The sequence below is a fragment of the Cuculus canorus genome, chromosome 4, assembly GCF_017976375.1.
Source record: "Cuculus canorus isolate bCucCan1 chromosome 4, bCucCan1.pri, whole genome shotgun sequence".
In the NCBI taxonomy this organism is placed as follows: domain Eukaryota; kingdom Metazoa; phylum Chordata; class Aves; order Cuculiformes; family Cuculidae; genus Cuculus; species Cuculus canorus.
Genome location: NC_071404.1, coordinates 44,167,041 through 44,180,428, shown reverse-complemented (window position 1 = coordinate 44,180,428; position 13,388 = coordinate 44,167,041). Strand labels below are relative to the sequence as shown.

Here is a 13,388-nt window from a genome sequence, read left to right as displayed (position 1 = left end):
ATAGAAGTTGGGTATTTCTTTATGGTAACATCCACTGGTTTAAAGTTATGTATTATGTTATGTATTATTAGTAATAGATGAGCAATGCTATCATTTTATTTTGTGTAGCACCCGAAGCAAAACAAAATTGTTAGTTCATCATCCTTTTAGTAATGTCTACTGGCAAGCTAATGCAAAATTAATGACATGCAGTGTGTTATTTACTCAACTTGCAGCTTCTGTCAGAGGGTGTCTATTTTTATATATTACATCATCCCTGCTGCAGAACTTATATCCATTGGGATTTACTGTTCTTTCATTCTCTTTAGAAGGGCTCACATTGACGTTATAAATGGATTTGTAATTGTGATTAGAGTTGGAAATTCAAAGAGAAACATTGAAATTATGCAGTGTTTTCTGCAACTGAAGTGTCGGTATTACAGATTTTCTTTTTTTTGAGGTACATTAATGACACTAAGTCCTGTTTACAGCTTGTAGAGTTGCCAGTACTTTATGACCACATGTATGTGAAATTTAGGTTAATAATAGCATCATTTTCCAGAGTAGCCTGAGTTTGATGATGTTACTGACTTCATAGAATCTAAAAGATTTCTTTTCTGAGATGTAGAGTATAAAACTAAATGCGAGGTTTGTCATCAAATCAGAAAGTTGTTTGTGCAGTGGAAAAAAGATTTTTTTTTTTTTTAATAACTGTTTCCTAAACTGATCGTTGCATAATGTAACTAAATACAAATACTGAACTTCCAGCACTTAAACTTGATTAGAGCTGAGGAAGATCTAATAAAACCTCACGTGTTCTTAAATATTTTCTAAACAAATCCCTAGTAAAGCAAGATAGTTACCTGAATTCTTGCCCTCTCCTTCACCATCCTGTTAATTTGCTTATCTAGCTATTCTTAGATAGCTGTAAAACAAAGCTGGGCACCTTTGAGCACTTTTTTAATTCCTGGTATTTACTCATCTCTGATAGAAAGTTGTTTTTTTTTTTTTTTTAAATAATGAATAAAACTTTTGTTGTTTTATGTAAAGTCTAGTTGAAGTGTTAGTATTCTGTTGTACGAGTAATGGCCACAGGGAGCTGGGATTTAGTTTTGACTGGTTAGGCTTTCTTATCTTTAAATTTTCAGATAGCAGAGTTTTGACGTGTGCTGGGAACAGCTGGGAGGCGTTACATGTATTGTTGATGTGACTGGCATAAAACTACACAGGTTGTGCTCTCATTCTGTTTTGCGTTATTTGTATATGCATGCCTGTGTATGCATGTGCTAAAATGTAAAGTATTTTACCTTTACTTCCTTTCACTTCACCAAATTATATTCTGTATGTTACTCTTGAATGCTGTTATAGTCTAAAGGTCTGCAGCTAATAGTTTTAAAGTCTGCAAATGATCCACGGCAAACAAAAGATCATCTTAAAAGTAAGCACACTGGCAGCTTTTCTAATTAGTAATCTTGGAATACAAAACACTGTAGAATCAAATTATTAAGGAGACTCAGTCTGGTAAGTGTATTTCTACGTAATTTTATTTAGCACTTCTATATCTAGGTAACTGATCTTGTAATTGCAAGGGAAAAATGTGTTAAATGTGCAAAATGGAACATTTATCAGTTGATGGTACTTGGGTCTCTGATATATTTGATTGGGGAAGAGGATAGGGAAAGGTCATTTATTAAACGTCCTATTAAGGTCTCTCTATCTGAAGGATGTAATGTTGTATTTTGACTTTTTTTCCTGTCTAAAAAGAATATGGCTAATCTTGCTTGATAATTATTTTTAAAAGTAAGGGACAATTGAAGTTGCATTGGATTTGTTCCTGATAAAAGCGAAAGGTCTGGATAAATTATTTCTATACAGTTACTACAGCAAGGGCACAAATAGCTCAAGATATGTTAATGTGTGATGCATAATATAGGGAGGATATGCAGGGGCATGAGGGAGAGAGTTCTTAAAAAAGAAAATTATCTTACTCTTGTAAATTGTTTTTTTAGTGTTGATTTTAATTGGGAACCCCTGGAGTAGACTCTGTGAAGAGTCTCCCTGGATAGGACCGTGGCTAGGGACAAAACCAAATGTTGTTTCCTTCCAACAGATATTTGAAGCAAATGAAAACTCTCTGTAGCAGCAACCAGCCCTTTCAAAGTTAAACTTCCTCAAAACACCTGAGATAAGTGGTTACCCCAGGAGCTGTCCAAATAAATGTTCAAGACGAAGGACAGAAAGGAGTCAACATCACATATAGTAGTAAAAATGACCGCAATTTCCACCATTATCTGGGGAATCTGGAAACCTAACGACAGACTTGTTTTTTCTGCCAGTCCTGTCTATGCCTGCACTTCCAACATCGTGATGAGGTTTTCAGCTTCTAAGTAAGTTCAAGGAAAACTGTTAGAGAGCCTGTTGTATTTGGTTGAAACAGAAATACTGCATCTCTGCTACTGCAAAAAATCTCCCAATGAATAAATGAACAACACAACCCAACAGAAAATGAGGTAGCATTTAGAGAAGATTGAAAAAATCTGAAGGTTTTTTTTAGTTTTAATCCATTAATATTTTATTGAAGCATTAAAGAATTGTTCCCTTGCTTTGGATGATCTCAGATACATTGAGTTCCATACCAGAACAGTCATCTTTGCTATTCAAACATGTCAATGTAACAGGATTCATTTGGGCTAGTAAAGAACGTAATGGTCTAGGCTTTGGCCAGTTTATTGACCTCAGGAAAATCCGAGTTTTATTCTTACTTTTTAACGGTGCACCAGTAGGATACACATGAAAGAGGTATGCAGTTTCTCGGCTTCCCTAAAGTTTACCTGTATTATTATACAATGAAGAGTGTAACTTTGGGGATGCCTTCCATAAGTGAAGAGATTGTGTCCTGGATTTCCTGCTGTGAAATTGGTATGGACACAATGAAATGTGGATTCTTTCTTGTGAGCATTTTGTTTTACTTTGTTTTACCTCCAGGACAGTAGGGCAATTTGTGTCTCAGTAATGAGCCGCATCTCCAGCAGATATGGATGCCAAGGTGTTCTTTAGATCTGCTAAAGAGGCCTTGATAGTCCTATATGCCTGATATCATAATTCTTGACCTTGCAAGAATGTTTGCTTTTTAACTTTCATGCTTTTTTCCCCCACAGTTTAAAAGCAGGAAGCACATTCTCGTGTTCTCTGATTTAATTAACACGTTATCTTAAACTCTTGTCCTTATACCAAAGTGAGAAAACTTTATAAACATTGGGAAAAACTTCGTGTATCCTCACAGGCTGCGTTTTTTCCACTCCTGAAGTACTGAAACAGTTAGTGAAATCAAATTAATCTGTGACCATTCTGCCAATTGAAGCCTAATATACAAAATTTTAATGTCTAATACTAATATTGAATAATGATCATATGTACTCTAAAAGCCATGTTATATGCATTAAACTTTAGGCTTGTGTAAGTAATAACCTATTGCTTTATGTAAGAACCACAGGTAAACCAGTTAAGCGTCATATAAAGTGACTTCACAAACATAGACACTAAATATGCGTTTGATCTTGCAAGTAAAATTTTATAAGTAAGTGTTGCAGGAGCACAAAAGATGTTTGTTTGCTTGTTTATTTATTTTTGTTAAAAACATTGCTAGATTTAACTCATAAATAAACATGAAATCAGGAGAAGAGTTTGTCAGTTCTGTTGCTGTGGTGAACCTTTGCTCAAGTTGGTTTTGTAAGCTGAATTAGGTACTCTGGAAATGGCATATCTTGTCACATTTGGGATAAGTATCAATCAATTGTAAGTTTTCTTCATGTCTTTTCTAACACAGTTGTCGTATGCAATAGAATTCGATAGCAAGTATTTTAAATGAATACTCTAACTTGCTCCCATTTTAATATGGATAGCATGCAAACAGAAAGTTTGCTGTACTGAAAACAGAGCTGTGCACAGAAGGTGATGAATCTGCCATCAGAGGGAGGATTGGCAGTCTATGGCACATCCACCCAGCTGAGGCACCAGCCTTACTGCTCTGGGCTTGTCATTATTTTAAAGATCCGGATTATAAATTCATCTGCAGCAGCAGCTCAACAGAAGGGCATTTGTTCAAATGGTCTGTAACACGAGTAAATGTGTTAGTAAAACAGTACACATTGCTCCATTGTAACTGTCCTCCGTTGATTTTGCAAATGGTGTGGTAAACATCATTGTAATGATGTCAGTGCCATAGCTTTGCCACATCATTTTTTTTTTAATTCATAAATACTATTATTTTATCAGCGTGTTTTGGCCGAAGTGGCATTTTAGTTATAGAAACTCACCAGAGAGAATATAGTTGGTAATTTTCCTTTATCCAACACTTTTATTTAAAGTTATCAAGAAAATACAAATAGGACAGGTGTGCCTATTGAATCCCACGTCAGTGTTCTAAACAGGAACACGCTTGCATGAAATTTAAATCTCTGGCCTGGCCATATGACTCAATTACTGGCAGCAAATTTGCATAAATACATTAGAATAAGACTTTCATATTTATGGGGCATTTAAATGTATTGGTAGCGTTTGGAGTGAATTTTTGTTCTGGGATTTTAGTGGTTTCAGTTGGTGGTTTTCAAATTTGATGGAAGCGTCAGTTTGTTATTTAGCAATCTCTCTCATAAGGCTAGCAGGAGGGAGAGAGCATCAACATTATAAAATTCAGAACTTTTGGAAACGAAACAGTTTTGTATTTGTGGTGGGTTGACCTTGGCTAGACGCTAGGTGCCCACCAAAGCTGCCCTATCACTCACCCTCCTCAGATACACAAGAGAAAGAAAATATAGTGAAAGACTCATGGGTCGACATAAGGGCAGAGGGAGAGATTACTCACCAGTTATCATCACAGACAAAACACAGACTCAAGTCAGGGAAATTAATTTAACTTATTAGGAATCAAATCAGAATAGGATAGTGAGAAATAAAACCAAATCTTAAGAACACCTTCCCTCTATGCCTCCCTTCTTCCCAGGCTCAATTTCACTCGCAAATTCTCTGCTGTTGTGTTCTGCTCATTACATTGTTTCTGCTGCTCCTTCCTTCTCAGGGAGAGGACTCCTCACGCTTTTCCCCTGTTCCAGTGTGTGGTCCCTCCCACGGGAGACAGTTCTTCACAACTTGAATCATTCCCATAGGCTGCATTTCTTCACAAACTGCTCCAGCATTTGTCCTTTCCATGGAGTGCAGTCCTTCAGGAACAGACTGCTCCAGCATGGATTCCCCCTGGGGTCGCAAGTCCTGCCAGCAAACCTGCTTCAGCATGGGCTCCTCTCTCCAGGAGTCTACAGGTCCAGCACAGGCTTCCGACAGGATCACAGCCTGCTCCAGGCATCCACCTGCTCTGACATGGAGTTCTCCATGGGCTGCAGGTGGATGTCTGCTCCACCATGGACCTCCATGGGCTACAGGAGAGCCTGCCTCACCATGGTCTGCAGGGGAATCTGCTCTGGCACCTGGAGCACCTCTTACTCCTCTGTCTTCCCTGACTCTTGGTGTCTGCAGAGTTGTTTCTCTCACATATTGTCACTCCTCTCTTCAGCTGAATTTGCAGTCATCCCCTTCCCTGCTTCTTACATACGTTATCACAGGGGTGCCACCACTGTCACTGATGGGCTCAGTCTTGGCCAGTGGCAGGTCCATCTTGGAGCTTGCTGGCTTTGGCTTTATGAGACACAGGGGAAGCTTCTAGCAGCTTCTCACAGAAGCCACTCCTGTAGCCTCCCTTCTACCAAAACCTTGCCATGCACAGCTGGTACAGTGTCCAGAAACCCTGAGCTTAAAATTAGGTTTTAAACTTTCATTTCTTTCGAAGTGGGGGAGGAATGAGAAAGCAAAGATGCCTCTGCCTTATTTTCCTTAAAACGATGTACTTCATTTTTCAACTCTTCAATTAATTGTCTGTATTCCACCTACACAACTGTAATATCTGTGTAATAGTCTCTTCACCGTGAATGTCTTTGGGGTGCACATAATGATTTTTTTTTCTGCCTTATTCCTTGGTCTTTTTTGCTACTACTTTGACTTCTCCCTCCATTTTCAGTTTTCTAGCTACTGGACTCATTGAAGTGGCAGTAAATTTGGTGACTTTACAGTGTTCTGTTGTCTTTTGCCTGAAATTTTGAACATAAAGAAAATGATACTTGTGTTTACCAGGAAGGGGAAAATGTGCTGAGAACTTCTGGCTTTGAGGTACTTCCAGAAAAGAATAGTTTTTGTGTGCATAATCTGTATAAAACATTAAGTACTCCTGTAAATAGTTGTGAGTTGACTGCTTGAAATTGAAGATTTGAGGTAATCTATTGTTGCAGCATTCGTCATTAACCTAAAGAGGTCTAATACTGCAAGCATTGTTGATAGTATGTAGGAGAGTAATAACTGTGTGTTACAACCCAAGTAAGGGAAAATAGTGGCACTTCTGTCAGATACTGCTGAGGTCTTCATAATTTTCTACGTTAAATTCAGAATTACTGTTTATGAATCCTGAGTCTAATGCGCTAACATTTGTAGTTACTTTTGAAAGTTTTTTTTTTAACATTACTTTCTGTGACTCATAAAGACGTGCCAACTTTCTTATAAATACAATATTTTGAAAGCAGCTGGGGATAGTCTGTCATGTCCAGTTATTTTACATTGGGTTTATTAACATCTCACTTTAATTGCCTAAAAGCATTCGCAAAAATGTTTTGCTCTTTTCAAACTTTAAGCAAGGAGTTCTTACGTGAGTTTTGATATACACATGAACAAAGTTTGTTGGGTTTTGTGTAAGCTATTCATACTTGTTTATGGTAGAAACGTTCCAGGATATATCGTTCTGGAGTCTTACGCTGATTTAAATTCCATTCATTCTTCATGGAAACATATAATCATTTGCTGAAATTCTGCTTTTAATAAAATAGAATTTATTTGTAATTATTTTATAAACTGATAATGGACAGAACATATGATTACACTGAACCACCGTACCTGGAACGTGGTGGGAGATAGTGGCAACTGAAGGAGAAGGAATAGGGAAATGGAATTATCCATTTAGTTCATGAAATTTCTTAGACTCACAAGCTGTCTGTGAGCGGTGTTTTCTTCACCTAATCACAATAAATACAACTTTTCACATTTTGAATGTGAAGAAGCTTTTCACTGTTTCAGAAACCATCAAGTTTTCATCAGTCTGATGTGCATGAGCATCAATTAGACTGTTAGGTTTCTTTAAATTTTGCATTCCTATATGAAGTACTGACCTAATTTTCTAGAAGTCAGTAAAAGTGTATAGGAGTGACCAGAGTAAGTAGTAAATAAGAGTTTGATGGTGCCATCATCTAGAAGTTTTGACTTTCATCACTGTTTTAATGGGTTTGTTCACGTTTTAATGTTACTCTCCAAGGCATATGCCATAGGAACCTAGACTAGATTTTAGTTGGAAATAGCAACTGATACAGAGTAAAATGCATATTGATAGTTATGAATGTAATGGAGTTCAGAAAGCAGTGTTATCCCTTGCTGTGCTGGGGAAACATTTCTGTCTTGGCGGAACTTCATATTTCCTGACATGAGTGTAAAACCCCACATTCCAATTCCGCTAACGGTGTTAACCGCTAGGCCACCAAATCGGACTCAAGAGAGTTTTAATTGCTTTGTCAACAAGTAACGTTTTTAAATTTTGTACTAGAGATGGTTTGTCTGAGCTTCCTAGAATTAACAACTCCTGCTATTTCTGATCAGCATTTCATCAGAAAATTGATTGAACTCAGCATTAGACTGTTTAACTAGACTTATGCGTAATTTAACATTTCTGCATCATCTGTTAGTTGCACTGGTACAATACAAAGACTTTTAAAAGATCTGAACTAATTTTTGTAGCTTGATCATTTAAAGAATAACTTATCTTTTAGTGTACACTGGAAGACCAAGGGCACAAGTGTTGCTAAATTCTCAGAAATGTAAATATATTTAATTTAAAATGTGCTGTATGTAGAATGGTCCCCTCAGAATAATCATGGAAAAAGTAGAACAGATATTTCAGAATCTTTTCTTGCTTCAATAGAATTTATTTCCACTGATTTTTATACACTTATTTACTACCAGTCATTATCAGTACAGGAAGAAATCAGTATGTAACAAACTAATTATCAGTGGATATGTTATTTTGTTGGAAGGCAGCTGGCAATTGTATGATGTAAGGGGAGGTTCAGGCTGGACATCAGGAAAAAAATTTTTCATGGCAAGGGTCGTTGGACACTGGACCAGGCTGCCCAGGGAGGTAGTTGAGTCACCTTCCCTGGAGGTGTTTAAAGGATGGGTGGATGAGGTGCTGAGGGGCATGCTTTAGGGAGTGTTAGGAATGGTTGGACTCAATGACCCAGTGGGTCCCTTCCAACCTAGTCATTCTATGATTCTATGAAGTGTTCTGTAGTATTAATTTTTTCCTGCGTGTAACAATTGTGAAGTCTTTTTTTCTATTGTTCTTGTTTAAAAGAAAAAAAAGAAGACTTTGAAGTTACTTTAAGCACAGATGGTCTCTGATTTTAAAGAATGTATTGTAAATGTGTTAGAGAACTGTACTAAAGTTGAAACTTACTGCAAGAGTGGCATATCCTGTTTGCCCTGGGTTGCTCCTTTCCTGTCTTGAGTGAATTTATGGCACTTAAGGTGTACGTTGTGTTGGGCTGACCAATAGGTTATTGCTTGAGCATGTTTCTGTTGTGTTTTAGCTCCTCTGCAGTATGATTTTGCCAGTATAACATGAGAAGTGGTATAGTGTGAATGGGAGTGACTGGGGAAATTTCAGAGTTTGATATTAGTGAAGTCAGAGAGGAGAAATATAAAAGCCATGCGTATATCAATTTCTTCCAGACATTGCATCCCCTTTACTTTTAGTGGAATTGTGTATTCAATGTGCAAGGAGAAGTAGAAGCTATATTCAGAAAGACTTTAAATGATGTGTTAAAGGGTTCTGGATGTTTACCTGCCACAGCCTCTGGACATCTGTGGCCTGTGCAGTGACAAAGCTGCTGAAAGAAAGCTTGTCAAGAGCGCTGTTTATAAATCCTTGATAACAATGTTTACAGCTCTGCAGCAGCACTCTTTTGGGTGGGGGGAAAAAGGGAGGTGATGTCAAACCCTCTGCTTTATCCTCATCTTCATGAAAAGTCGTATTCAGTTTAGGATTTAGCAAGGTAAACGTGGGTCCTCATTTCCACCCTGACTTCAGTGATTTTCTTAGGAGCCAGCAGCGAACGGATCCCTCCCCTCTGGGGCTGCCTTGATCTTCAGAGGCTGCTGATACCACATACAGGCAAGAGCTTACTGTTTTATCTGCATTGTCCATCTCTGCCTTAATGAGAGAAATGGTTAAGCATCAGAGGGGGCGAGCCTCGAGGAATGTGTCTTCCATTTGACTTAAGTATTTCGGTGGATAAAGGGAGAGGGAGGGAGAGGAGAGAGAGAGAAATCCACTTACATCACTCGAACTGCATTGAGTGTGTGCCTGTATGCAGGTTAAGAGACAGACTACAGTGTCTTTGCTTTCTGCAGGAAGCAGCAATGCCGTTTGTATCCTAAGAGGAATTTTTTATTTAGAAAAGGAAGCATTCTTTCTACCCAGGAAATGGCTTTCCTTGTGCGTTGCTATGCCAACTGCCTGCAGCCATGGTCTTCCAAAGTAAGCACAATAACGTAATTATATTGGCATATTGCATTCAGACTCACGATTCTCTGGGTTTTTGTGTGTGTAACTGTGTTGTATTTTTGTTGCTGACTCTTTGGGCGGTAGATGTGCTTATCTTGATTGCGAGGAACAGACATCATAAAATTAAATGTCCATCAATGTCATGCTGCTAAGATTAATTGTGCAAACTTGGTTAGCTGAGTGGAACAGCGTTCACTGGTCACTACTCTGTCAGCATCATTAGCAGCCAGGGGAGGAGGTCCCTATTCGAGTGCTCTGCCCTGATTTTGGGGGAGTGGAGGGTAGTGGTGTAAGGGGGGAGGATGCGTGTGTGTGTGATTGCATATGAAACAGGAGTATTAACAATGCGCGGCTGAACGCTGGAGGCTGGATCCTGCACCCTGACTAATATAATACTGTATTAAGCCTTTTTGAGGGAGTCTCTGTGCAGTCAGCCATTTTAGCTTTTTTCCTCCTTTTTCTTTTCTTCGCATTCCTCAGGCTCAGGGAATAATTTTGTTCCCTTGGATGGATGCTGGATATGCAGGGTTTCATCAGGCTCTGTACGTCCTGACATGCTTAGACTTTCAGTGTTACAAAAATGGAGACTAACGCTGTCGTTTGGATTGCTGCTCTGCACTACAAGTGTGAGGGGGGTTTTAAGCTTACCAGTAGTGACACTTTTAGCTCCAGCTTGTTTCCCCTCCTCCTTCTCTTTTTAATTTAATGCCATAGAGGGTGACTTGCCATCCATAAGAAATTGGTACATGATGTGTAAATTCAGTTCAGCTTATGTTTCTTCATTATGAAACCACTTGCAGTCCCAGCTAACCATGGAGTTATGGGTCAGCAGGAGAAACACTCAGTAAGTATTGCAAATTCTGTTTCTTCTATCAATAACCTGTCACGGGCAAACTGCATGGAGATTGAAACTGCTTGTCGTCCTGCTCACGGGCTTTCCTGCTTGTGAATTTAATAGTAGGTTTTGGGGGAAAGCTGTACCTGAGGTGGCATTGGAGTCGGTGGCTGTATTTAAGATTGTCTTTAGCTTAGGAAAGGCAACTCTGTGGGTTCTTTTTGAATGCTAAAAATATATTGAAAAAATGCTGCTATACTTTCATTGGCAACAAGCTATGAGCATTCAGTTAAAATTGTTATGCATTTGTTAAAACTTTAAAGAAATAGTCAAGCTTTATAACAAGTGTTATAATTACACGTAATGATAAGAATAGATTTATTCTGTCTACTTTATAGTACTAGTGTGCTGTTGCCCTGTAGCATGGTGTTTAACATCTCTGATACACTTATGCTGAAAATGCAGAAACTGTTAGTAAATGGAATGAACAAAAGGCGCAAGTACTGATGCTTTCTAATTGATCCCATGAGTCAGCTACACCTTTGTCATGCTTTAATCCCATAGGCTGCCTGTGTTTATTGTTTGGGAAAAATGCATTCATAAGCAGAAGAGCAAACATTATTTAACAAGGCCTCAGGTGTCAGGAATTAGAAATTCAGGTTTTACATGACAAAATGATTCTAGAAGTAAAGATTCTTATCACTCAGCTAACATCATAGAATCTTCATGCTAGGTTTTATATGGTTCAATATAATTTTCAAACTTACAATTTATTTTTTTGAGAAGATCTTTGTATGTTCTGTGCACAGCATGTGTTAGACTTTTCATGGGACTCTGTGCAGTGTGCTTGGCATATACATCTAAGTATCATAAATACCACGAAAATGTGATAGCAGGAACTTTTTAAAGGAGGAACATTTTCTTCAAGAATTCAGTTTAGTTTCTGTATTTCTACACACAAATCTAGAAACATTTCAGAATGTGACTACTGGATTTATCTTATGCATGTAGCAGACATCAGTTTCTTGCTGTAGACTGTTCTGTTCCTTTTCCTTCTTCTTAATTACATTCTAAGTATAAAGGAGTTCATGTTACCAAGTCATTCAGTGTTCATGAAATATTTAGAACTTAATCTTAGAAAAATTCTTTCATCCTGAAACTCGAGTACTGAAGAAGCTTAAGTAGAATAAGATGCCTTGAATTTGCAAATAGAAATAAAATAAGAAAGCTGCATATATATTGGGTTTTTTTCTGCTCTTTCTGCTCCGTAAAGAGTGTTAATGAAAAGTTCTAGATTGATTCTGATAATGCAGCAAGTCTAACTAATATAACGTAATTGCTTTTAAGATAAAGGAAAAAATTCACCTGGCATTTTAGGCACTCTATGTTACAAGCTCTATCATATCTTAGTTGTATTACTTCAAATGAATTAAATCACAGAGTTAAAAAATTTTTCACTCTCTGGACCAAAATGTAGAAATAATAAAAGGGAAAAGGTCAAGGTATTGCTCTATGAGAAAATTAGCTTACTTTTAGGAAATGTCCATGTGCATCTAGGAAAAAGAAATCATACTTTGACATAGGGCTGCTACCAAGACTGCAGATTTTGCATGATCAAAACCAATAATTTGGAGTTTATATAGAACTTTAACATGAAACTGGTAGGATACATTAACTCAGCAAAACCCACCACTTTGGTAATGAAGCTTCTTCATGCTTGTTTTACAGGTAGAGGTTATTTTGCTTGGAGTATGGGACTGAGAGATACGAATTTTTGGTAAAGAGGGAAGGCAAGCCTGGATTTTCAAGATGTACATCCAGACTTTGTCTTGCTTTGCCTAAAAGGGAAACTTACTGAATTAATAATTTTTGATGACGAGTTATTTTCATGTTAGTACATTCCCAGAATACTAGATCTCTTATGATATCTGACTCAATCTTTTTTCAAGGAGAGCACCTTAATTACTTCTATGACATCCCTACCCACAGTCTTACTGCTGGATTTGCTGGGACAATCTAGAATTGAATGCCAAAGTCTCCTGTGCAGAGTTGCACAAAATTCTGTGAATTTGTTTTTGTTAATGCTAGTTTCATACTGGTTTAGTTAGGGAAAGAGAGATATGGGTTAAACCTACTGTTGTGTGAAAATGATATACAAACTGACCATTGTGTTCATCCTGGTGAGAATGGAGGGAGGAAGAGTGAAAAATTGTGTTGCGTTTCCTAATCTAGTATAAGTAGTAAAATCAACAGCATCAGTCGAGTGTACTGGTCTTACATGCCTGGTATTTCAGAAATTGGAAGAGTTTGAAGCAGTGCTCTCTGAAGGTGTTGATGCTTGGTACAAAACTGAAGATGATGTTTCTTGATACACAACTATTATCTGCTGACCAGGGAATAGAAGTAACTTGAGTGAAAGATGGCAGAGAAATGAAAGCTGAATTGTTGAAAAAGACATTCTGCTTAGTTCTTGTATTTAAAGTACTTAAACAGATTTCATGTAGTTATGTAGGTTCAATCTATTTGACTGTATCCTTGCTGTTTAAGAGTCCTCTCAACTAGCTTTGTAGTGCTTTTATTATAATTTTCCAAATCTTAAATGTTAGGAGGATGAGTGATGTTTCCAAAAATCGTCATTTTGTGAATGCCAAAATGAGTATCTCTTGAAAAGTTTCACATATTATATTATATACCCACTTTATTATGTGGAAAAATAACATGAAGGTCTGGCATATGAAGTTTCCAAGTGTAGACTCTGCCTTCTGAATTATTTTCTGTCTCTCTAATTTCTCCTTTTCCCTTGTATGTGTTGTTCGTAGGAACTTTACTCGAGGTTATTCTGGGGGAAAAAAACCCTAAAAG

The 13,388-nt window shown here is 37.6% G+C and overlaps 1 protein-coding gene across 9 annotated transcripts in view; it reads left to right on the top strand.

Moving 5' to 3' along the window:
- The window catches only part of RAPGEF2 (Rap guanine nucleotide exchange factor 2), a 188,495-nt gene that overhangs the window by 105,533 nt on the left and 69,574 nt on the right, over nucleotides 1-13,388 (top strand). For 2 of the 9 annotated variants that reach the window (XM_054064678.1, XM_054064679.1), the window contains exon 1: nucleotides 9,596-9,664. The exons of 5 other annotated variants lie outside the window; for them this stretch is intronic. In XM_054064678.1, coding sequence (XP_053920653.1) covers nucleotides 9,611-9,664 — 54 coding nt within the window. In that variant the 5' untranslated portion in view covers nucleotides 9,596-9,610. Of the gene's footprint in view, nucleotides 1-9,595; nucleotides 9,665-10,033; nucleotides 10,536-13,388 lie in introns of those variants that run through there. 2 more of the 9 variants (XM_054064677.1, XM_009564058.2) reach the window with 2 other exon arrangements.